Source organism: Oncorhynchus nerka, linkage group LG24, assembly GCF_034236695.1.
Source record: "Oncorhynchus nerka isolate Pitt River linkage group LG24, Oner_Uvic_2.0, whole genome shotgun sequence".
Classification (NCBI taxonomy): Eukaryota; Metazoa; Chordata; class Actinopteri; order Salmoniformes; family Salmonidae; genus Oncorhynchus; species Oncorhynchus nerka.
In genome coordinates, this window is record NC_088419.1 from 22,115,926 (window position 1) to 22,142,329 (window position 26,404).

At 41.7% G+C, this 26,404-nt stretch overlaps 3 protein-coding genes across 3 annotated transcripts in view; all 3 read right to left on the reverse strand.

The window, feature by feature from the left end:
• Positions 1-5,797: 5,797 nt before the first annotated feature.
• Positions 5,798-15,527, reverse strand: LOC115107664 (probable G-protein coupled receptor 63). The gene is made up of 2 exons (XM_029631162.2): positions 14,996-15,527; positions 5,798-7,544 (listed from the first exon to the last, which is right to left on the reverse strand). Exon 2 carries the CDS (start codon positions 7,416-7,418, stop codon positions 6,159-6,161), a length of 1,260 nt encoding a protein of 419 aa, XP_029487022.1. The 5' UTR covers positions 7,419-7,544; positions 14,996-15,527; the 3' UTR covers positions 5,798-6,158.
• Positions 15,528-16,493: 966 nt separating this feature from the next.
• Positions 16,494-19,120, reverse strand: LOC115107286 (NADH dehydrogenase [ubiquinone] 1 alpha subcomplex assembly factor 4-like). The gene is made up of 3 exons (XM_029630674.2): positions 18,945-19,120; positions 18,474-18,565; positions 16,494-18,364 (listed from the first exon to the last, which is right to left on the reverse strand). Exons 1-3 carry the CDS (start codon positions 19,084-19,086, stop codon positions 18,062-18,064), a joined length of 537 nt encoding a protein of 178 aa, XP_029486534.1. The 5' UTR covers positions 19,087-19,120; the 3' UTR covers positions 16,494-18,061.
• Positions 19,121-20,264: 1,144 nt separating this feature from the next.
• LOC115107665 (dermatan-sulfate epimerase-like) overlaps positions 20,265-26,404 on the reverse strand; it is a 29,776-nt gene continuing 23,636 nt past the window's right edge. The window contains exon 6 of the mRNA XM_029631163.2: positions 20,265-26,192. Within this exon, the coding sequence (XP_029487023.1) occupies positions 24,443-26,192 (1,750 nt within the window). The 3' untranslated portion in view covers positions 20,265-24,442. The remainder of the gene's footprint in view (positions 26,193-26,404) is intronic.

The following is a 26,404-nucleotide window of genomic DNA, read 5'->3' on the forward strand; positions in this document are numbered from 1 at the left end:
AGTTTGTGTCTTTTGGGTTTATATTCAACATGATAATTCAGAGGTGGTAACTATTTTATTCATGTCACTTCAAATTTCACAGAAGCTAGATATGTATCCATAGTAGTCTTAAATCACTGCCTCATCCAGGCTACTGTATCTTCAGTATCTTCTTCATTCTACTGAAATGAAAGATACACAGACCACTGGCGCCCTCCATTGATAACACACACTGGGACCAACTGCACATGAAACTTGTATTAGGGACAGATCTAAATTTACTGGGGAGGGGGCGAGTCCAACTGAAGGTGTCATAAAATAAATTGAAGACCCTCCCCCTCATACAATGAAAAACAATAACTAGCGACCCTGTGTTTATAAACGTGGATATCAACTTTGCCACTTGTGTGGCACATGCCACGTAGGCTACGGGACAGAAAGTTGAGGGTTCACCGCCACCACAGACGAGCTCCTTCTCCCTCCCCGTTTCATTTACACTACGATCAGAGCCAGCTGCAGACAATGATCAACTAGGGGGAAATCAGATGTTCTACATTCTGATGGCATATTTATAATTATATAAAATATATGTAACAAATGTCAATGCACCATACAACCAATAAACAAAGCATACTGACTGGGCACTTTAATATTATGGTTTGCATTTACAACACCACAATAAATAGACTGTCAAGCTCAACAAACAGAAAATACATCCATCCCTACCTTGTAGGCTTACCCAGTATTGAAGGCTTGGCTCAACAATCTCAGAATGTCATTCAACTTTTTCGTGTTTTGTAACAGATGTCTCTTTCCATTCATCAATTGGCTGTGGCACAGTTTGGATTGGTTGATTTTTATTTGTCAGTAAAGACAAATACATACAGTGCATTCGGAAAGAATTCAGACCCTTTACATTTTCGACACTTTATGTTTACAGCCTTATTCAAAAATGTATTAAAAAAAGTATCCCTCATCATTCTACAAACAATACCCCATAATGACAAAGCAAAAAGACTATCACATTTACATAAGTATTCAGACCCATAAGTATTCAGACTTTGGTGAAGCACCTTTGGCAGTGATCACAGCCCAGAGTCTTCTTGGGTATGAGGCTACAAGCTTTGCACACCTGTATTTTGGGAGTTTCTTCCATTCTCTGCATATCCTCTCAAGCTCGGTTAGGTTGGATGGGTAGTGTCGCTGCACAGCTATTTTCAGGTCTCTCCAGAGATGTTCAATCGGGTTCAAGTCCGGACTCTGGCTGGGCAACTCAGGGACATTCAGAGACTTGTCCCGAAGCCACTCCTGCGTTATCTTTGCTGTGTGCTTAGGGTCATCCTGTTGGAAGGTGAACCTTCGCCCCAGTCGCTCTGGAGCAGTTTTCATCAAGGATCTCTCTACTTTGCTCCTTTCATTTTTCCCTCAATCCTGACTAGTCTCACAGTCTCTGCCCCTGAAGAACGTCCACACAGCATGATGATGCTGCCACCACCATGCTTCACTATAGGGATGGTGCCTGGTTTCCTTCAGACGTGACGCTTGGCATTCAGGCCAAAGAGTTCAATCTTGGGTTCATCAGACGAGATAATCTTTTTTCTCATGGTCTGAGAGTCCTTTAGGTGCCTTTTGGCAAACTCCAAGTCGGCTGTCATGTGCTTTTTACTGTGGAGTGTCTTCCATCTGGCCACCCTACCATAAAGGCCTGATTGGTGGAGTGCTGCAGAGATGGTTGTCCTTCTGGAAGCTTCTCCCATCTCCACAGAGGAACTCTGCTCTGTCAGAGTGACCATCGGGTTCCTTCTCCCTCGATTGCTCAGTTTGGCTGGATGGCCAGCTCTAGGAAGAGTCTTGGTGGTTCCAAACGTCTTCCATTTAAGAATGATGGAGGCCACTGTGTTCTTGGACCTTCAATGCCTCAGAATTTTTTTGGTACTCTTCGCCAGTTCTGTGCCTCGACACAATCCCATCTTGGAACTCTATGCTTCAAAGCGCTCAGGACTTCAGACTGGGGTCAAGGTTCACCTTCCAACTTATGTAAATGTATATTTGTTTTATTTATTTTTTAAATAAATGTGCAAAAATATCAGAAAAATATTTTTGCTTTGTCATTATGGAGTATGGTGTGTAGATTGAGGGGGGGAAAACGATTTAATTGATTTTAGAATAATGCTGTAGCAAAATGTGGAAAAGGTGAAGGGGTCTGAATACTTTCCTAACCCTAGAGAGATATGCTGGTGGCATGCTACGACACAGATGCAGAAGGAGGGTAATTTGTAAATTTTTGGTCTGAATATTTTGTATAAAGAGAAGCATATTCTTAAATTATAGGAGTAACTCTGGTAGGCCTGAACAAGTCTTCCTCACCTCAAGTTAAACTGTCAAAGTTAGTTGTAGCGCTGTGGCACACTGCCTTCATATCATAGGCCTGCAGTAGCTAAAGCCATACCAAACCTTCACAAACGTTTTCTAAACTTTTTATTGGTGTAATATCAAGTAAGTCAAGCCATTTTTTAAGAGGGAAAATACGAGCAGAAGCACAAATGTACCCCCCCCCCCTCAAAAAAACACACAACCTTCCCAAAGCAAAAAAAGATTGTTTGATAACCCTCTCCTATTTTGGCCCACCCCTCCCCCAGTCAATTTCGATTTGTCTCTTATGTTTTTGTCTCATGACTTCCTAATGCACAATATTATAATCATCACCACCGTGAGAGGGGAGTATTCCCTAATATTGAACAGCAAAATAGACTGACATCTGTAAAGGATTTTCTCTTTAGACTATGCCAGAAGTAAATTATATAATTTTTATCCCCCATCATGGTACCACGTGAACGGTTGAGTGAGTGGCTTGGATAATATTACATTATCTGGATTGTGTGTGCCAGATAGAACGACATTTGCTGCTTTCAAAGGGGAATGCCAAAGGGGATATTTAACTGAAAGGTAGTAATCAACGTTCTACACATATAGATTGCTGAATGATACATTTTTAGACTGAACCGAATGTAGACCGCTGTAATAGAAGAAACATGATTATAAAATGCTTTTCTTCATGGGTTTTTAGGAAGGTCCGTCTAGACCTGCTCCATTTTCTACCATGTGGTAGTTGTCTGTCAGCTGATCTTTAGTAAAGCCACTGGCAGCATACTGTAGAGATGGTGGGTGCATCTCAATATTGTAAAGTGTCTTCCTTTCCTTCATCTACACTGATCTGATGATTAAGGATGGATGCAAGCAATGTAACAGAACCTACAGGTTCTAGCTGCATAGTATTTATTTCTGATCGCTGCAGATCATCTGTGTTGCAGTCTAACACCTGACTGCTATAGGTCTACTTGACTGACAGTACGCCACCACAGAGATGAGGGAGTCTGTCTTGGGTGGTTTTCACATAGACCCGCCTGAGGAGGGACACATGACCTACTCTGTGGATAGACACAAGTCTATCCACAAGGCAAGTGCCTCCGATTGCCATGGAAACAAGCAAGAGCTCAAGCTGGATGAGCTATGTGCATGAAGTAGAGCCTGGGCCCAAGCACGAAAGTTAACTGTCATTTTTTTTCTCCCCAGTCCAAGGTTTCAGTGGATTTTGTATCTTTAGCCCCTACTCTAGTAATCAAGTCAGTGGACCGCCCTTCATCTCTGTTCAGAGGCCGTCCATCTCCTTTCTCTTTTTGCTTGCCATCGCTTTTCATCGGCCGTCCATCTCCTTTCTCTTGTTGCTCTCCATCGCTTTCCATCGGCCGTCCATCTCCTTTCTCTTGTTGCTCGCCATCGCTTTTCACCGGCCGTCCATCTCCTTTCTCTTGTTGCTCGCCATCGCTTTCCATCGGCCGTCCATCTCCTTTCTCTTGTTGCTCGCCATCGCTTTCCATCGGCCGTCCATCTCCTTTCTCTTGTTGCTCGCCATCGCTTTCCATCGGCCATCCATCTCCTTTCTCTTGTTGCTCGCCATCGCTTTTCAGTTGCAAGAACAAGATATTTGATCAAACGTGACAATTGCTGAATATTTTTGTTTACAACTTATATTTTTGTTAGCATTTTGGAGGTTTTGATCTCAACACACATTTCTTCTCCATTTGCTAACAATTATTATTATTTTCGTTTATGGTTTTTATAGTTTGAAGTCAAATCATTCAGTCCTCAAATTGACTCCATAGAATACACCTGTACACAAGAAGAGCTTCAGGCTCATTACCTTAGAGCTGACGGGATGACTCAAGGGTGCATGGGCAATGTGTTTCCAGGAAATATTTTTTTTACGGATCTTGCTAGTAGACAGTCCACAGGAGCAACTGCAACATCATAGAATAATCAGGTCATGGCACACATCACATACCATTTATTGCCCATATAATTGGATATCATTCGTGTTATGTTCAACACATTCTATAATGCATGTTATTTAAACACAAGGCTCCTTAAGAGGAAGAAAACACCTTTTACTGAACAATACTAGATCCACCTTCTCTTGAGACACCCCCAAGTAGCTGTTGCTTAGTAATAGTGCTCGGAGCTATGATTTATAGTGAGCTTGAAAGCCCTTAGCACGCTCATTAGTCACTGCTGGCAGAATAATGAATTCCAGAGAGGAAGCTGATTTAAGAACACCATCCCTTATATTCTTCAAGCTGAAAAGAATCGCCTTGGTACAACTATGTTCTTTTGAATGTATCTAAATTCACCTGGCCCAGCTACAAAGGGTTGCAGAGGCCAACGTCTCTTTGAGGCTAAATGTCCACATTGGAAATCAACCCGTTGACCTTTCAGTCTGGCATCCGTTTTAGACTACAATGCCTGGGACCATGACCCAAATGTGTTTGCAGAGATGACCTTTTGCTTTTGTAATTTAAGTTCGTATTAACAGAAATGAGCTGTTTACCTATTACTATCTAACCCAGTTGAATGTTAAATACATCAGGAGAATTCCACTAAAACCTGTTAGCATATCAAACAGAACCTTGTGCATAAACACCTTCAAATAGTCCAGGCATCAGACATGACTGACTGGCAATATACCATTACCATATTCAACACTGTTTTATAAGCGGTGTGACCAATGCAACATTGAAGTGTGTAGCTAATATCAATAGCCAAGATGAAGGCGGACTTATGGAAATAAGTGTATGGTGAGATCATGCATAAATGCACTGTGGAAACGTTTCACGTGTGTAGCCACTCAGTGGAGGGGCTGACAGGAAAGAGACACCACTGGGTGATGCAGAGATGTGCCTTGGGCCAATTATTTTCTTGAGCGGATGATCAGGGAGACAGAAAATAATTACAAATCATTTGTAGACTGCAAATTGACCACACGCACATATAATATTAGACTAAAACATCATTTCTAACCTTGCATACATTTGTATTCGATCACGCCATGCGTGGGAATACTTACGAACAGATATCCAAAATGAAAATCTCTGGGAGCTGATTTTCTGAGGTTCTTAGTCTTTTATGCACAACAATGAAATTATTAAATAATTTTTTAAGAAGATTTTGGGGGCCAAATAAAACTGCACGCAGGCCACCATTTGGCAAACCCTGGTGTAATGCGTCTCTAGAGTGCATGGTACATTAAACACAAATAGGATTCAAGGCCATGTTGAGTCAATCTAAACAAATAGACTGCAGCAACAAAAAACAAAAAAATACAAAAATTAGTGGGTTGCTAAGGAACTTTTTTCAAAATTTCTTTGCCTTTTTTATGATGTGTGTAAACCATACTGTACTTCTGCAATTATACTATAAGTCAAAAATCGAACATGCGTTATAAAGAAGTAAACCAAACCAGAAGTAAATGCCAAAGACTGTATTAACATGGTAAGAAATGTTAATGTTTTATTACATTCAAGAGAGGCCTAAGTGCAGTACACTGAAATAGCACATTTTCAGCAGATGTAGCAGCATTCTGACTGGCATAGACTAATTAATAGGCACAAAACAATCAAACAGAAATATCAATGAAAAAAATGTAATAGCCTGGCTGCCTTTCACCATAATCAAAACCACAGAAGCAGTTAATGTACATGCTTTGTAAACAAATTCAACACAGCTAAAATATACTGTCCTTGTCGAAACAGCAATCACAACTCCTCATGAATTTGACTAGTGAGAGCAAATTGGATAAATGGTCGAACAAAACCTACATGGCAGTGAAGTCTGTGTCCTCCAAGTCAGACCACAGAACGATGCTCCCCACACACGTACACAGCGCTGGGTCGGATACGCCGCTTCGTGTGGCCGGGCAGCTGAGGGAGAAACTTGAAGTACTTGGGCATCAGGTCAAGGCAGGCATCGCGGAACTTCTTGATCCGCCAGTAGTAAATGAGAGGGTTGAGGGCCGACTTGAGGTAGCACAACCAAAGGAGCCAGGTGCTGACTTCAAAGAAGTTGTCCTTGTGGTAGAAGGGCCTGCTGAAGGTGGAAACCAGGCTGTAGGCGGTGAAGGGCGCCCAGCACATGGTGAACACCGAGAAGAGGATGAGTATGGTGGTGAAGGCACGTGTCTTGAAGCTCATGTCTATGTTCATCTGGAAGGGTCTCTGCAGGCTCATGAGGCCCAGCTTGCTGGCCTGACTAAGGCAGATGCTGTCCGGGTGGCTGTGGATGCGCACAGCGTTGTGCCGGATGGTGTTCAGGATCCCCATGAAAGTGTACAACATGACCATGAAGGGGATGAAGAAGAAGGCCATCATGAGGAGCAATACGTAGGTGAGGTACCCCGGCTCGCTGGTGTAGCCAAAAACACACTGTGGAGCTCTAGAGGGGATCTGGAGAGAAGGGTGACCTGTGGCTAGTGGGAAAGAGAAACAGAAGGAGAGAGTCCAAGTGATGACTATGAACACTTTGGCTCTGTGGGGACTCAACTTGTCCTGTTTCTGGACTATGATCAGGAACCGATCTATGCTTATTATAAGCAGGATCGCCATGCCCTCTATGACAAAGAGCCAGAAGAACATTGCCGACACTCGGCAGAAAACATCCCCGAAAATCCAGCGTGTGGTCACCACAGTAACCAGGGCGAAGGGCATGTTGAGGACAGCCAGCATCATGTCTGCGAAGGCCAGGCTGGCCAATAGGATGTTGATGGCGGATCGCATGGCAGCGCGCTGGTAGACCATCAGAACCACCACCACGTTCCCCAGGAAGGCCACCAGCAGGATGGAGACCATGGCCATGCAGAAGAACACCTGGAGGGGCAGGCTGACGCCCTGCACACTATCCTGGGCCTCAGATGTTGGCGTGACTGTGACCAGGTCCAGAGGTGACCAGGAGATGCCATTGGAGCTGTTTTGCATGGACATGTCTTCCATGTCAGGCTGGCCCTGGAGGAGGTGGTCAGAGAGGTTCAGCAGCCTCATGACGAGGCAGCAGAGGCTGGCGTTGTTGGACTCCCCTGCCTCCACAGGGGGAACGACAGTGGAGTAAACCATTCTTCCCCAAGGGGTGCAGGCTTGGGTTTAGGCATCGTTACTGGAGCTCTTCTCTCGCCAAACATGATACCTCTGATGCATTTCTTAGTCCTGAAGAAGCCAGCATCTTAGGATGGAGGAGAGTTCCTGGGGAGACGGAGAGGGAAATGGAGGCAACACAGAAACATAAATGTCTAAATAGCTTTGTCTGTTTTTCCATAATAATAATACATTTAAAATGGGTATTCTTTGTTTTAAAATGTTGCATTCCTCAAAAGACAATATTATGTATAAAATTAAATGACTTCTTTCAATGCATTTGTCAAACTGAAACGTTCATATACACATTGATCTGCACGTAATTCACTGTCTCCATGATTAGGCACTTTGAAAGGAGATCAACAGAGATTGAGATAACATCCTTTCCCTCCAAATCCCCTCGGTGTTACAGTGAATGAGACACTAAAGCCTCTAATCCATTCAGTGTTGGACGGGAGGGAAGGCCCTTGTGGGGAAAAGTCAGTCAGCAAAATCCTACCCTGACACTGCACACAGGGCACAGAGAAGACATTAAAACTGCTAAAAGCTACCAACTTCATATGGGACTGGCAAGGATCTTCCCTGTACTTGCCACACTCCTCTTCATCCTCAGTAAATACTGCACTTCCCTACAAACAACATGGCCTTCCCAACACTAACATAACAGTTGTTGTCTCTCATTTTTAGGTTTCCATTTGGAGGTAACTCCACTTCAACTCTGCCAATCAGCTGGTGGAACTGGTGTACAGAATGAATTTAAAGATTTAATGAGATTTTTTGCGTATTTATGTATCCCTTTAATGCCACAGGTCATTTATTTTCCCAGAAGAAGTGTGTTTTACAGATGTTAGGATGCCTAGCCTACATGGGGGAGAGTGGGGTAAATTGAGTGTTTTATATTCAGCATCACTCCGTCAAGGGAAATACATTATTATTTCTAACAAAGATATCTGCATACACTACCATTCAAAAGCTTGGGGTCACTGTGAAATGTCCTTGTTTTGGAAAGAAAAGAAAATGTAAAATAACATCAAATTGATCAGAAATACAGTATAGACATTGTTAATGTTGTAAATTACTATTGTAGCTGGAAACGGCATATTATCAGAAAACACTTTTGTAATTATGTTAGCACGGCTGAAAACTGTTGTCTTGATTAAAGAAGCAATAAAACTGGTCTTTAGACTAGTTGAGTATCTGGAGCATCAGCATTTGTGGGTTCGGATACAGGCTCAAAATGGCCAGAAACAAAGTACTTTCTTCTGAAACTCATCAGTCCATTCTTGTTCTGAGAAATGAAGGCTATTCCATGTGAGAAATTGCCAAGAAACTGAAGATCTCGTACAACATTGTATTACTCCCTTCACAGAACAGCGCAAACTGTCTCTAACCAGAATAGAAGAGTGGGGGGCCCCGGTGCACAACTGGGCAAGAGGACAAGTACATTAGTGTCTAGTTTGAGAAATATATGCCTCACGTGTCGTCAATTGGCAGCTTCATTAAATAGTACCTGCCTCAACGTCAACAGTGAAGAGGCGACTCTGAGATGCTGGCCTTTCTGATCACCAACAACAATGGGATAGCCTATAGGGAGGTCAGAGACTGACCACGTGGTGCAAGGACAACAACCTCTCCCTCAAAGTGATCATGACAACGTAGATGATTGTGGACTACAGGAAAAGGAGGACCAAGCACGCCCCCATTCTCATCGACGGGACTGTAGTGGATCAGGTTGAGAGCTTCAAGTTCCTTGGCGTCCACATCACCAACAAACTAGCATGGTCCAAGCACATCAAGACAGTCGTGAAGAGGGCACAACAAAACCTATTCCCCCTCAGGAGACTGAAAAGATTTGGCATGGGTCCTCATATCCTCCAAAGGTTTTACAGCTGCACCATCGAGAGCATCCTGCAGAGGGTATGGCCCATTACATCACCGGGGCCAAGCTTCCTGCCATCCAGGACCTCTACACCAGGCGGTGTCAGAGGAAGGCCCTGAAAATTGTCAAAGACTCCAGCCACCCTATTCATAGACTGTTCTCTCTGCTACTGCACGGCAAGTGGTTCCGGGTCGCCAGGTCTAGGTCCAAGAGGCTTCTAAACAGCTTCTACCCCCAAGCCATAACACTCCCCCGCACATTGACTCTGTACCGGTACCCCCTGTATATAGCCCCGCTATTGTTATTTAACTGCTGCTCTTTAGTAATTTGTTATTATTCTCCTACCTTTTTAAAAAGTATTTTCTTCAAACTTCATTGTTGTTTAAGGGCTTGCAAGTAAGCATTTCACTATAAGGTACACCTGTTGTATTCGGCGCATGTGACAAATAAGATTTGATTTGACGTTGTAAGGGTTTTCCTCCTCTTCGTCTGAAGAGGAGGTGTAGCAAGGATCGGACCAAGATGCGGCGTGGTAAGTGTCCATGGTTGTTTATTTAAAAACATGAACTGAACACTCAATGAATACAAAACAATAAACGTGAACAAAACCGAAACAGTACCGTGTGGCGAACAAACACAGACACGGAAACAATCACCCACAAACACACAGTGAAACCCAGGCTACCTAAGTATGATTCTCAATCAGAGACAACTAATGACACCTGCCTCTGATTGAGAACCATACTAGGCCGAAACATAGAAATTCCCAAAACCTAGAAAAACAAACAGACAACCCACCCAACTCACGCCCTGACCATACTAAATAAATACAAAACAAAGGAAATTAAGGTCAGAACGTGACAGACGTCGTATTCCTGCGATTAATGCCTTGCATTACACCTGGGAAGAAAACGCTTACATTTGGTCAACTTGCCATATCGTCAACTTACTCCATGGCCATTGGCTCAACTGTCCAAAGGAAAACATTTAGACTATATTAGCTCACACAGCTACAAGGGTGGACTTTCATGCTAGGTTTAGGACCTCATATTGTAGCTTATATAGACCCCAAATTATGTATAGAACAATATTTATATGATCTACTTTGGTTTAGATAAAAGCATCATGAAACCTCTAACACAACAAATTCATTTGACTTGGTGAAAATCTGTTTTTTTGGACCAAACTTGCTTACAACTTTTTCCATGTGGTTTATTCCTTCAGACTCCATGAAATGATGAACTCTTCCTAAATATTTGGTATACTTTCCTAGAAACATGGGTGGCACATCATACCTTGGTTCAACTGTCCCCACTCTCCCGTACTTTATTTAGATAAGGCTAAGACTACTTGTTGGTACTTTGTCTGGCATATGGTTTATATCCAGAACTTGTATTGTAAGGGCTAAAAGGACTTCAGTCCTTGGAGTTTAGCTATTTAGATGTAAGCCCGGTTACTACACTATTATAAGCAGGCCAAACAACTAACTTACCACTGCTCTCCATCTCCAAAATATCATAGCAATGTCATGCATTAATTAAACCATGCCAGGGAGCAATTTCTCAAACCATGTCACTGACCAAGTCAATGTTTTTATGGGGACAACTCAAGACTGCAATAAAAAAGGCTTATCGCTTATATAAACATTGGTTACTGTTATTTTAGACAGGCTGGTATCATTTAGAATGGCTCCACGGCAAACCTCAAACAGAAAATGTTGTAACTGCCAAACTATAAGCAGTTCCATCCATAGAGCTCGCCAGCTTGTAGTACTAAAAAATGGAAATGAAACCAGAGGTTCATTCAGCCATTCATATGGGGGGAATTAATTGTGAAAGAATGGGGTTTTGGGATAACCTCAGACCTTATTTTCGGTGTTTAACACAGGTTTGGGAGATCTTTAAAAAAATAATGACATATTTCAGGTTGACGTTTATTGTCATGAGTCTTGTCCTGGAGGCAGAACTGAGTGCAAAGTCTAAATTGGCCATATTGTAAAAATGTATGAAAACAAAAATGTGCTTTTTGGTCTTCATTTAAGGTTAGGGTCAGGCACTAAGGTTAGCAGTGTGGTTTTGATTATATATATGCTTTAAAATTCATAGTGTCATTAGCTGATGAATATGATGTCATAGAAGAAAACATAAGATCTCCTAAGCATGTGTTTTTCCAGAGACCATATTTTAGGCGTTTATCCAACCCCCCCCCCCCCAAAAAAAACATTAATTTTCGAGGAGTAACACCTCGATCACACCAACAGTGTCATTGCATTTTGGTACACCAAAAGTACATTCATTTCCAATGGAAGGTTGTGTTTGCCTTGCAGCATTGCATTACAGAGGCAGTTGCAGTGCGTTCTGTGTGGTGCATAACGTTGGATTTATTAAACGCATGCATCAAACTGTATGCCTAGACGGCTTGACAGTAAATGGTAGCAGAATGTGAATGTTGAACTTTTGTTGCACACATCCAGATGATGCTGTGTACCATTTTGCGCAATAACGCTGTACGTGTGATCGAGGCATAAAGCCTCTGTTAAGTGTGATTTTCTCTCATTTCTATTTTTAGTCATTCCATGTGGGTTGAACACACAAAGTGATACATTCAAAGTGATAAAGCGGATTCAAGGCCTATTAAATAACTTGCAGTAAAATGTAAATTGGCCTGCTTTTTTTCTACATTAACATTAATTTGTACACTGCACGCAGGATATTATTGTGTGATGGCTGTTGCTAGACTGAAACCTTGAGGCAAATTCTATCTATTTACCATTATGCATCAATAGAATTGTCAGTCACCTCACCACACCAAGGGAGAGAGTAAAATGGTTCATTAATGAGATAAACTGGCTAGCCAGAATAGAACAGGAACATATGTATTATTAAGTGATAATACAATGACTGGTGGTTGTGTGCTATATTCTGATTAAGACCAAAAGGATGTGTGCAAACAAAGCTCAGACTGAAATCTAGGTCTGCCTCCTATCACTGACACTGATTGATCATCGTGCTCTGCTCTCCTCATGAGGATATTATGGCAGGCATTGTTGATAGATACAGTCGCACCAATTCTGCACTGTGTAGCAGTCTTATATTCTAATTCCCACTGGGCACAAGCATCAATTCAACATCTATTCCACGTTATTTCATTGAAGTGACATGGAAACTATGTTGTTTCTACATAATTCCTGATACAAATTATACAAGTAGCGAGGGAAATGGAGGATATGGGCCATTCCGTCATTACAGAGGTTTTCAGTAATCCCAAAAACTATTATTTGAGCTAAATGTCAGGGAAAATCATGGCCTACAGTATCTGTCCCCTTTTCATACAGAATGACCCAAAAGCCATTTGGCAGCTATGCACACACGGCTGACTCATAAAAGCAACCTTTTAACTTACCACTTTCAAATAGAATAAACATGAATTGGTGGTTAGGCCAGTATTCTTCCATTTTCAGATATTAGGCAGAATATAGTCATTTAAAGCATGTGATGGAAGAGCTAGAAAGAGATTAGAGTACATGTACAGTACCATTCAAAAATTTGGACACACCTACTCATTCAAGGGTTTTTCTTTATTTTTACTATTTTCTACATTGTAGAATAAGACTGTTTCAGGATGCAGCTGATGCAACTGTCAAAACTATGAAATAAAACATATGGAATCATGTAGTAACCAAAAAAGTGTTAAACAAATCAAAAATGGATTTTAGATTCTTCAATGTAGCCACCCTTTGCCTTGATGACAGCTTTGCACACTCGTGGCTTTTTCTCAGCCAGCTTCATGAGGAATACTTTCCAACAGTCTTGAAGGAGTTCCCACATATGCTGAGCACTTGTTAACTGCTTTTCCTTCACTCTGCAGTCCAACTCATCTCAAACTATCTCAATTGGGTTGAGGTCAGGTGATTGTGGAGGCCAGGTCATCTGATGCAGCACTCCATCACTCTCCTTCTTGGTCAAATAGTGCTTACACAGTCTGGAGGTGTATTTTGGGTCATTGTCCTGTTGAAAAACAAATGATACTCCCACTAAGCGCAAACCAGATCGGATGGCGTATCGCTGCAGAATGCTGTGGTAGCCATGCTGGTTAAGTGTGCCTTGTCACCAGCGAAGCACCATCACACCTCACACCTCCTCCTCCATGCTTTACGCGGAGACCATCCGTTCACCTACTCTGTGTCTCACAAAGATACGGCGGTTGAAACCAATAATGTCAAATTTGGACTCATCAGACCAAAGGACATAATTCCCCTGGTCTAATGTCCATTGCTCGTGTTTCTTGGCCAAAGCAAGTCTCTTCTTCTTATTGGTGTCCTTTAGTAGTGGTTTCTTTGCAGCAATTCGACCATGAAGGCCTGATTCACGCAGTCTCCTCTGTTATTACTGTTATTTCTCTCTGCTTATTTGAGCGGTTCTTGCCATAATATGGACTTAGCCCTATTTGGCAAAAGACCATTTTTTGTTTACCACCCCTACCATGTCACAACACAACTGATTGGCTCAAACGCATTAAGGAAAGAAATTCCATAAATTAACTTTTAACAAGGCACACCTGTTAATTGAAATGCATTCCAGGTTATTACCTCATGAAGCTGGTGGAGGGAATGCCAAAAGTGTGCAAAGCTGTCATCGAGGCAAAGGGTGGCTATTTGAAGAATCTCAAATATAAAATATATTTAGATTTGTTTAACACTTTTTTGGTTACTATATGATTCCATATGTGTTATTTCATAGTGTTGATGTCTTCACTATTATTCTACAATGTAGAAAATAGTAAAAATAAAGAAAAATCCTGGAATGGTGTGTCCAAACCTTTGACTGGTACTGTACATATCCACAGAAACCATAGTAACTGGTAAGAAGGAACTGCCTGGTACCTTGCAAGTCAATGATAACACTGCATGTTGAGTAGTTGTGGAACCTAGCAACAGGGACCTGCTGCCAGCCACTAGGCCTACCTATCTGAATGCTTTGGATCGCTTTCAAAACAATGTTGAGCCTTTCATTAACCACTGCAAATGATCATGTTGATGTATCATATGGTCCTTAAAGCCTTAGATGATTCTAAGAGACACAAAAGTTATGCTGCTAACCATACAGTTAATGGAAATTGCGTTTATCTTTTGGAGTGTCTAAATAGGAATTTGAATTACACATATGTTTCTGAGCTGGATAATGTTGTTCAGTTATCAAATGGGGAAATAAAACATCATAAATTCATAGTAATTCATACAGTTCTAAAGTTACAAATAATAGTAGTCCACATTAACATGGTAAGAGGTGTAGAAATTAGTGATTAAACGACGTGATTAAAATGTATAAACGTTCCTTTTGATGCATTTTCTGCAATAGCCTACAGTCAGCCATTATCTGCCGGCCTATTAAAATAGTATCTCATCACAGGAAATTATTGATTGTGAGGCTATAGAGTTTCATAGCCTATACATTCTGCGATATACAGACACTGAAACAAACCCATACAAATTAAAATTATAAGCCTACTTGGTTATTTTTGATAACAGTATTATTATTATTATGCTTGTTTGATGATAGCCTAATATTAATTTAATAAAACATAATTGTTTTAAAATGTTTGCATTGTATTAACTGAAACCACTTTTCAGTAAGTATTTATTTCGATTATATTATCCTCGGTCTAGAAAAAGTTAAATTACCTTTTTCCTTCCAAAGTCTCAGGTTGACCAATATCGTTATTGGGTTTCAGTTAAGACAGACCCTTTCACGCTGCTTGTTTCATATAGTCTTTCTGTTGATCCATCTCGCTGTCCAGATGCTTTTTGTAATTCCTCGAAGGCACGTCACAACTACATATTCGAGGTGTAATTCATCTCTAATTGCACGTTAATTAACACGTCTAATCAAATAATATTGTTTACAGAGCGACAAACAGCGAATGCCACCTACACAATTCAACAAAAGCAGTGAAGTAAAATGTAGCTCCTCCGCATATCGTTATAGCTTTGTTTTGCAAGGAATTGATTTCGCAGCAAAATAAAAAACGGCTGGATTGGCCTAATGGCCTACCAGACAGAATCATGACTCAAAACGGGCTTTGAACAAGTTGATTGTCTGTCATTTGATATTCTTTCCTATAGCTCTACCCTAATCTTTATGTTATCCTGAGAACGATCATTTTGATTGTCACTGTCGGGGTCCACAGTAGGCTCTAATATTGCGTCACTAAAACCTCTGTCGGTATCCCGGTTAACTGACAGTCCCATCATCCAGTAGTATGGACAGGATTGGGTACGGTCCTCCGTTAGGGCACGCCCATTATCTCGAGCTCCAATTGAAATGGATAATGGCCATAAAGAGGAGTAAATGTCTGGTTGCATGACTAGGCCTACAGGGCACGTGTGATAGGCGTTGTATTGTTACATTGTATACAATCATCTGAAACACTCAGAAAAATAAAATGTTACAACAAGATTCCAATCAGTGTATGTTTGGTCATTAGATGTTCCACTAATAATAGCTACTTACAGCTGTTTACAACTGCTTATTACACATCTCACTACCCCATTTTCAAATCAGGCGACTCCACATGGTGTCTCGACCCCTAATTTGGGAAACGCTGTGCAAGTTACACTATATTTTTTTAAGTCAGCGCTAAATAGATAATAGCAAGGTCAGTGCCTCCGTATCAGCAGTGCTCTATTCTCTGCCACCATCTCAGAAACTACACTTAGTAATGGTGAGAGGAGCGATGAGAGAACTCAGCAGTATCCAAGAAGCTGTTAAGTGTGAATAACTCAATCCAAGCATGTCATTCACACATTCAAGCTTTGGAAAGACATATTCTAAATACTGTGCACGTAATAGATCGCATACATCCCTTCTAGTTACATCCGGTTGTAAAATGGGAACACACATTGGAACAGGAAGAGGAACAGGAACTGCTGAGGAACATTCTGGAATTTCCTTGCCATAAAAAGGCATACATTAAAACAACTTTTTAAAAACAATGTCCTTTATTTTGCAAAAATTGTGCGTTTGCAGCAAGCTGTGAAAACTGAGACCATCAAACCAAAGTAACCTCACAAAATTGCTACTGAATCAACAAAGAACCCACTACTCATATCTCATGAATAAGAGTTTATAACTTAATCACAATGTGGAGTAGGCCACAGAACATGACACTGTCCAAGTATGAACTCTACAATACAATACTTTATTATTACATGGGCACCGCCTTCCATAATAAATCTATTTACACATTAATTACATTTCAAATGTATTAAACGTCTCTCAAACATCCCTTTAATTCACATCTTCATCAACATTAGTGACAAGTAAATAATGGCATCCTGATTATTCACTCTTTCATGAAATGTCCCAGCAATGCATTTATATATAAACTATAGAAGGTCTTGGCAGGATATCCCCACACTGAACACAGAGATACATTCACTGGTCATTGCAAACTGCAGGCCTCACTTGATACACACTGGAGGATTACATATCATGACATATTGGGGGCACACATGGAAGACAAAAACAAGTTAAATATATTGAATGATTTCCACTTGGAACAGGATTGACAAACATACAGAACATTTGTTTATATAAATGTCAAATTAAAGAGTAGAGTAGCTTGATACTTGCAGAGAGATGCACAACTGGTAAGTGACAACTTACTAGCATCTAGAACCAGTTTTGTAACTGGGATCCATTTACCACAGGGTCAGTTGTATGTGAACATGTAGCCTTATGACTCAACATACAGGGATGAAGCCCTTAAATAAAAGTAATTTGTCAATAATCATTCATTCATTTGCAGGCCAAATATCATAGCTATCAGTCATAACTATAAAGCAGGAATCCTTAATGGGGAAACAGCCACGTCCATTTGCGATATTACAACAAAGAAGTTACTGCAAACAACAAACACCGTTTTCTCCCCTCGGACATCATTGCACACGCAATAGTGGAGCACAATATGTAGATTTATTTTTTTACTATGCTGATGCTCCGCAGTTTGGCAAAAACGATAACAACGATGGTGGGGTGGCCAGTGGTGCCGTTTCCCCCTACTGCAGATTTCATCTTTAATGTGATTAGTAAATGTGTATTGAGATTGAAATATTCTGTCACAAATGATATGTTTTTATTGTTACGACCTTGGTGTTTATAACACTGATTACCACCTCCACAAGGACGCCATATTTTTGGAGCAGTGGTAACATGTCTAGCTCTGGACCCAAGGATACTGGGTTCAAATGGCAGGTTATCATTTATTGTCATGAATCTTGCCCTGGAGGCAGCTCTGCAGAGTGGTCACTAGCTGGCACAGCCAGAAAATCTGATTTAAACCTAACCTTAAAGGGATACTTCGGGATTTTGGCAGTGTGGCCCTTTATTTACTTCTGCAGAGGCAGATGAACTTGTGGATACCATTTTATGCCTCATTGCCAAAATCCCCAAGTATCCCTTTAACCACAACTGCTAATCCTACTGCCTAACTCTAACCAAATATCCAATTGTCTTAATTAATATATAGCCAATTTTGACATCTAGCGGAAATCACTCATTTCTGCCTCTAGGACAAGATGCATGACAATAAACGTCAACATGCATTCAAATCATGCCTCAAAACCTCATGCTTCTCCCTCAACTCCAAATATTTCAGTTTCATCTGGACGAGGACAACAAACATAAATAATTAATACACTTGGCTGATGGCTGTTGTATTTAAAGACCAGGAATAATGCATCTTCGTCCTAGATATCTTTGATCTTCTTTGCATCCTCCGTCTTTGGTGGTATGATCTTAACCTCGAAGGGGATGAAATGCTCCAGAAGTGCTTTAGTATCTTTCAAGTCAAGAGAGTACTCCAGGGCGACCTTGTCCAATGTCCATGTTTGGGGAGCATTCTTATGATTGTTGAGAGCTTGGAGGGCCTCAATAATAGACAGTTTGCCTTTAGGGACATCAATGATCTCAACAATACCATAGGGGTCCCCAGGTAGGCTGGAAATTAGAGGCCTGCGCTCCTCTTTCTCCTCAGTCACCTCCTTTGGAGCCTGTTAGGATCAAACAGAGTAGGGTTATAATCAAGCACATAGATAAAGGCCTAGCTATCAAATAATCCATCACTGAAATTTAAATTGAATAGTCATTATTTAGGCTCACCTCTGTAGGATCCTTTGATTCCACATAAACCGACTTCAGGAACCCCAGTAGAGGGTCGTTTCTCTTGTGGATGGCATCAGAGATCTCAGTAACTGAAGGAAACAGAATCAGCCCGAGCATGGAGGTAGAGGGTGAACCCTAGTGATGGATGGGTAATTTGCATACTGACACACTAGGAATCTTTGCTGGTAACGTTACATAGCTAGCTATCTATGTGCTTGCAACATAATTGGAAAACTGATAGTCACCACACATTCACCCACACTTAAACCTTGGTTTCAAATTAGTTAACTAAGCTGTACGAAACACCACCCAGTACAGAGTAAGCTTTACTAGCTACCTAACGTTACCTGCTAGCCTGGCAGGCGTACCTGACTTTGATGAGCCTCCGATTTGAGTTAGCTAAGTACTGTCTGGAGCTAGTCAACAGTACGTCATTGCAATGACATAAAGTCCTATGTATGTACTCACTCTGTGTACTCTGAACAGGATCAATTTGGGTCTGATGTCGAGGTGCCGCTTCAGGTTTTGCCTTCCCGATCTCACGATGTACCCGGTTTTCTAAGTTAAAATTCCTAAACAACCGTGCAACGCGTGCCCCCATTTTTGGCATAATCAACCCTGGGAACGGTAAAGTTCGTCCAACAATTTTAACGGAGAGCGAGAAAGTTCTATCATGGTAGCTGGAAATTCCACAGCGAACCCGTGTGGCCCGGAGAATATCAAGCATCTGGTTCCACCAGTCTGGGTTCCACATTCATTATTTCGCTGGGGACACACTTACCAGCAGGTGGTAGCAGATCCTTGGAGTCTATTCAGTACAGTAACCTACAGTGTAGGTAGACAGGCAGGCAGAGAGGATGGAAACCGTATGATGCCTCTGGAAAAGGCTATAAGGACACGCTGGCGCCTGACGACAAAACCGATATTTAATTTATAAAACATTAGGTTAAGGTTTGGGTTAGGGTCAGGGTTATGGGTTTGGTTAAGATTAGGGTTACGGGTCCGTTTTAGGTTTTTGCTAGTTGGTTTAAGTGCCAGCTGTGTCCTTAGTCTCCCAGCCTCTTTGGTGTAGGCGGCCTGTAGTTCAGTGTTTGTTCTAGTATTAGTGAGTGTGAGTGACACTTCTGGAGGCACTGTAGGCCTATGACCAAAGAGGACTGGTTATTGTAGTAAGGTAACACTAGAGTCATACAGGTTTTAAGTCTTTTTACTTTGTAGAAAAACATATATAGCAGGTTTTACCTTCATAAATGCAATAAATATAAAATCTGTATTTGTTAGTTTATGTATAGGTTAAGTTTGAGTGAGTCTGACTTGGGTTTGAGTTATATGGGAGCCATGAAGGTGTATATCTCTTGAATAGTTTAACCAACCAAGTCACCTTTACATATGTGAACACTACAGAGCACATCTGGCAAGGATCAACTGGCAAGGACAAATACCACATTTCAAAATACCATAGCCTACATTATTAGAAACACATACATTCTTTTGCTGAAATGTCATTGACTTGGGCGCCACTACTCACATTCATAGGAATTGTCAGGTGAAGTAGCATTTGAGCAATGTTGGAAATGTTTCAAAGGTGATGGTTTACGTAAAATATGATTTTGGCCTGGCTGTCACACTACCGACGAAATGTTTCTGACAGTCTGATCACCTCTGAATGCAGGCATTGAGATTAATGATGGACTCATTGTCTTGTAACTCAAATTATTATCTAAGTAACTCAATTCAAGTTTATTACACATCATCACAACATTTGAGACAGAAGAGACACATTTGAGATCTTGCGTAAAACTCTTTATTGAAAAACAAACGGTGAAAATGTGTTATTTAATGAGATGGCAAAACAATGAATTCTGATTGTTGCTTGTTGCGTGCAATCCCTGACCAAAAGCTGCTACTTGATTGTCATAAGTGCTTTCATAATCTCAGTATCCAGAGAAAAATCTCTGCACTGTCACAAAAGGGTAGGGCTTCCATTACTCATAGTTTAGTTAAATTCATTGGCAAGATACAGCATGATTAGGCAATAGTGGTATAGTGTATTGAGCATCACACTCACCTAATCAAACTGAATTCAACTAGTGGCAACACTGTCATGGGTTGTAGCTCCTCCCACTTGCAGGCTGAGGAGTCATGTGTCTAGATTCTAGACCTGGGTTCCGCTGCTGGCAGACCACAGGTGGTTTTATTTGGCCCCCCAAGTCTTCTGAGCAACATTTTCATTGTTGGATATAAAAAATTGCAAAAACACCAGGAAATCAGCTATAAGTGATTTTAATTAGGGAAATCTGTCCCCAAGTATTTCCACACATAATAGAGATCATATACGTGATCATATACAAATGTAAGCAAGGTTTAAAATTATACTTTTTTTTGTCAAATATTATGTACATTTGGGCTACTTGCGGTCAATTTACAGTCTACAAATGATTTGTAAGTGTGTTCTGGCCCCCCGACCATCCACTCAAGAAACAATCGGCCCGCGGCTGAATCTAGTTGATGATCCCTGCTCTAGGCCATAATATTGACTTGCACATGTTCAGGACACGTCTGGGAATGTGTCTATTTTACAGAGAGAGGGAGAAAGACTCCTACAAAGATAGTTGGACAGAGCCCACCCTCACATGTGCAGAACACGTCAAAGGAACTAAAGACTTGTTTGCATGTCTCTCCTTGTTATCTGTGTGACTGAGTAACAGTGAGTAAATATTGATAGCTGCATCCTCTTCCTACAACCAACCTCCTGATCTGAGGAAAACTTGATCATACACACACTAAATTGAGGACAGATACAGGTAACTGCCAAAATAAAGGAAACACCAACATAAAGTGTCTTAATAGGGCGTTGGGCCAACACGAGACAGAACAGCTTCAATGCACATTGGCATAGATTCTACAAGTGTCTGGAACTCTATTGGAGGGATGTGATGCCATTCTTCCACAAGAAATTAAATCATTTGGTGTTTTGTTGATGATGGTGGTGGAAAACGCTGTCTCAGACACTCCACAATCTCCCATAAGTGTTCAATTGGCTAATTGAAAAGCTGTTCAAAAGAGACATTCTATTCCTTTTTTTTTGTACTCCCTGACGAAGGCCATGCAGCCGAAACGCGTTGGTTTTTAAAAACTTTGTTTCTATTGAACATGCCATACTAATAAAGGCATTTTAATCAATTATATGAAGAGTGCCTTGGTCCTCCTTTATTTTTGTTGACCAATTTACTCCTTTTACCAAAGAGCACCTTCTATCTACCAAAATGTACTATTGTGTACCTTAGTAGCGCTTCCCTTCCTCCTCTTTCTACGTCTTCAATTGGGTTGAGATGTGGTGACTAAGACGTTTCATGCTCATCAAACCATTCAGTGATCACCCATGCCCTGTGGATGGGAGCACTGTTATCCTACAGGGCTATAGCCATGGTAACCAAACTATAGTCCTGCAAAACATTTTTATACATGACCCTGAGCATTATGGTATGTTAATTGCTTAATTAACTCAGGAACCACACCTGTGTGGAAGCACCTGCTTTCAATACAATTTGTTTGCCTCATTTAAAGTGTTTCCATTATTTTTGTAGTTACCTGTATGTTTGTATAAATAGTATGTACAGGTTCAGGACTATTTACATATTTCCCGAAAATCTCCTCCACCAAAACCCACTGAAAATCTACCCCTCTCCTAGCATTTAGTTCTCCCTTCCCTAACAACCCATAATTAGCAGAGTAGCGGTTTCCTCCTTACCAAGGTACATATCCCATCAAAATAACACAAAAACCCTCATCCCTGTTATGCCGCCTGTAGACCCATTAGAATAGACAGTAACAACAATAAACATGGGCAGTGATGACAAATGTTTCAAAATAATGCCACATTATAAAATCAGGAGGTTCAAGTGTGTAATTATATTAGGTGGGTTTTGTGATGGAAAATCAACGCTAGCATAATGGAATGGCCTTCACCAACATACTGTTGACAAGCATTTGAGAGCATGAAAGTAAATCTATTACAGAAGTAAAATTAATATTCAAAAGTGTATTAATCTAAATGGAATTACATGGACCCTGACAGCTATAGAACAATATCACAAGACTTAAATGGGGATGACAATGTTTTCTGTTTTGCTGTTAAGCCAATTTGGTGGAATGCAATAGTATCAAGCTGCAGTTATAGACACAGAGAGGACCACCGCCTGTCACCTGAAGTAGCATATTTCTACTGTTTTATATCTGCAAAGTCCCCACATTCATCAGGCAAAAGCAAATACACAATGACAATAACATTGCACATCTGTGCATATTGTTCCTTTTTCATTGCAAAGAGTAGAAAATAACACAAAAATATATCTTGTTTGAACATACAGTACCAGTCAAAAGTTTGGACACACCTACTCATTCCAGGGTTTTTCTTTATTTTGACTATTTTCTACATTGTAGAATAATAGTGAAGACATCAAAACTATGAAATAACGCATATGGAATCATGTAGTAACCAAAAAAGTGTTAAACAAATCAAAATATATTTTATATTTGAGATTCTTCAAAGTAGCCAGCCTTTGCCTTAATTACAGCTTTGCACACTCTTGGCATTCTCTCAACCAGCTTCATGAGGTAGTCACCTGGAATGCATTTCAATTAACAGGTGTGCCTTGTTAAAAGTTAATTTGTGGAAGTTCTTTCCTTCTTAATGCGTTTGAGCTCATCAGTTTTGTTGTGACAAGGTAGGGGTGGTATACAGAAGAGAGACCTATTTGGTCAAATACCAAGTCCATCATCAAGAACAGCTTGAGCAAAGAGAAACGACAGTCCATCATTACTTTAAGACATGAAGGTCAGTCAATATGGAACATTTCAAAAACTTTGAAAGTTTCTTCAAGTGCAGTCACAAAAACCATCAAGCGCTTTGATGAAACAGGCTCTCATGAGGACCACCACAGGAAAGGAAGACCCAGAGTTACCTCTGCTGCAGAGGATAAGTTCATTAGAGTTAACTGCACGCCAAATTGCAGCCCTAATAAATGCTTCTCAGAGTTCAAGTAACAGACATCTCAACATCAACTGTTCAGAGGAGACTGCGTGAATCAGGCCTTCATGGTCGAATTACTGCGAAGAAAACACTACTAAAGGACGACAATAAGAAGAAGAGACTTGCTTGGCCAAGAAACACGCGCAATGGATATTAGACCAGTGGAAATCTGTCTTTTGGTCTGACGAGTCCAAATGTGAGATTTTTGGTTCCAACGGCAGTGTCTTTGTGAGACACAGAGTACAGTAGGTGAACGGATGATCTCTGCATGTGTGGTTCCCACCGTGAAGCATGGAGGAGGAGGTGTGATAGTGTGGGGGTGCATTGCTGGTGAAACTGTCTGTGATTTATTTAGAATTCAAGGCACACTTAACCAGCATGGCTACCACAGCATTCTGCAGCGATACGCCATCCCATCTGGTTTGCGCTTAGTGGGACTATCAGTTGTTTTTCAACAGGACATTGACCCAAAACACACCTCCAGGCTGTGTAAGGGCTATTTGACCAAGGAGAGTGATGGAGTGCTGCATCAGATAACCTGGCCTCCACAATCACCCGACCTTTCTATATTATTTATGACTTAGACTGCATGTCAAAACAGACACAGAGAGAGGCAGAGACATCTGTATTTTAGTGGCTAGCCTTGGAGATCTTTGATATGAGTCAGGGGGTCTAATCTAAAAACTGTACATGACAAAGTTTATACAGACTCCATTCTCAAGCTCCACAGAAGCTTAGGATCTCAGAGGTGGTCTGGCTTAATATCGTCAAGTCTATCAATTCCTATTTGGAATTAATGATTTCCTGGACACCCATCAGGTAGATTTGGCTCAGACTGAGGTGTATGGTACATTTTAATCACCCATGGCGAACTACAATAGTTCAATAGGTCTTTCTGTACATTGACATTCCCCGTCGTTGCACAGTAATGATGTCAACACTGTGTGCGAGAGCAGGAAGAGTAGAGGCAGAGTAAAATGAAGCTGTCGATGAGGAGAATGCCATAGAAACACCTTTGGGTGTGTAGACTTCTGCCTCTCTGGAAGCGTGTCAATAACACAGCCAGTAGCAGGAAGAAGGTGGCTATGTTTAAGATTAGGAATATTCTGATATAAGAGGCTACGTTTGACAGACTGTCACTCTTGGCTGTTGCCGACATGTGGACCTCCTTGAACTTGCGACCCTTCACAAAGGCACCCTTCCTGCCTTTATTTGAGTCTCCATAATCCATAAACGCCCTGGAGTCTCCATCCTCCTCTGAGCTCTCCTCAATAATCCGCTTTGTGCTCTTCGATCTCTGTTTCTTCTCACTCACCTCGATCTGTGCAAATATGTCAGGCAGGCTCTCTGAGAGCTCGTTCCCAAGGTTCCCCAAGGCTTTCCTGGCCCCCTTTCCTTTGCCCTGTTTCTTAGTCAGAGCAAACATTTTCTCGATAGCCTCCTCTGTCTTCTTCTTGTCTGAGAACTGTAGGAGGCGCTCAGCTGCCTTGCGGAAGCTGGCCGTGTTGAGTACCCTGCCCAGAATGTGTCTCTCCAGCTGCTGGAAAACAGGCTTGGCATGCTGGAGGTTGTCCTCTACTACGTTGACATACTCCTCCACCTCCTCTGGTGTGTCGTTCAGCACTCCTGCTGCTTTCTCAAACACAATCTTCTTCTGGTCCACCAGTACCATGGCGAACAGAGGCTTGTTGGTCACCTCTCCTGTCAGAAGGTAGATGGTGTAGGTGTGCTCGTTGGTGGCCAGGTAAATGTCCACCCTATTAGCATCAGCACGCAGGCTAAAGCTCTGCACGTCCACCCCCGGCCCAAAGAAGATATAGGCCACCCTGGTGTGTGGATACCTCAGTGGCATTGTCACATTCACATAGTTAGAGCCATTATAGGGGTAACCACGTGGATAGTTCCAGTACCCCAATACCCCTTTCTCACTGAAGCCCGTGTCATCCATCCAGAACATTTTATACGGGTCTTCACCATGTCTGACAAAGGCTCCATGCACACCATCTATTTTGGTTTCCTGAAAGGACAGGTCCGTGTTGTGGAAGAAGGCACTCATGGCCCTGGTTGGGCTATCTGTCTCCACATGGACATGATCCACTAGGACCAGCAGCTGGGGGTGCAGGAGCAGGAGGTTCCTCTGGAAGCTCCTGATCTTCAGGTCAGGGTTGTAGGCCGACTGGCCCTCCCCACGGATGAACACCATCCCCTGCCTCTCCAGAGCCGCCTCCACCCTGCCCTGGGCGTCCGCCGCCAGCCCCACCTTGTACTTCAGCCACTTGGAGTCACAGGCCTCGGTGACCTGACCTTCCCATGGCTTGAAGCAGCTCCCTGAGACAGCTGGGGAGAACAGCACTGCATTGTTGAGGAAGGTATACTTGGGCCCGTACAGAGCCTCCGTGATAAAAGGAACACCGTTAGGGGCGAACGTAAAGCTGTTCTGGTCAGGGTGCTCGTGGCCAGCATTAAAGTTCCGCCACCCTTTGATCCAGTCTTTGTACTTGTTCCTGTGAACGATGTCAAATATGGCCCGTCCACCCAGCTTCCCCGACTTAAAGGAGAGGAAGGTGTGGTTGGTGTCTGCGGGTAAAGCACTTCCATACGTGACGACCCCCCAGTCCTCAAAGTAGTGGAGTTGGGATGTACCGAAGTCTGCAGGAGCCCTGGGAGTCAGGCTTGGATCATACCTGCAGAATTGAAAAACAACAACATATTCATTTCATACATACAAATTAAGTTTGCTCAAAATGCTATTTAACATTCAGAATGGTGTAAATTATTTAATTATCAGTATGATAATAAACTTTAGGCCTAAATCCATACAATACAGCATATTTAACAGTAAAACTAAACCAACAGACAAGAGCGAAAGAGAGAGAGAGAGAGAGTGACTCAGTCT

Coding starts and splice junctions, on each gene's coding strand:
- LOC115107286 (XM_029630674.2), bottom strand. CDS start 19,086: ATGCCAAAAATGGGGGCACGCGTTGCACGGTTGTTTAGGAATTTTAAC. Junction 18,566..18,944: donor TCCTGTTCAGAGTACACAGA/GTGAGTACATAC, acceptor TGTTTCCTTCAG/TTACTGAGATCTCTGATGCC. Junction 18,365..18,473: donor AATCAAAGGATCCTACAGAG/GTGAGCCTAAAT, acceptor TGATCCTAACAG/GCTCCAAAGGAGGTGACTGA.
- LOC115107664 (XM_029631162.2), bottom strand. CDS start 7,418: ATGGTTTACTCCACTGTCGTTCCCCCTGTGGAGGCAGGGGAGTCCAAC.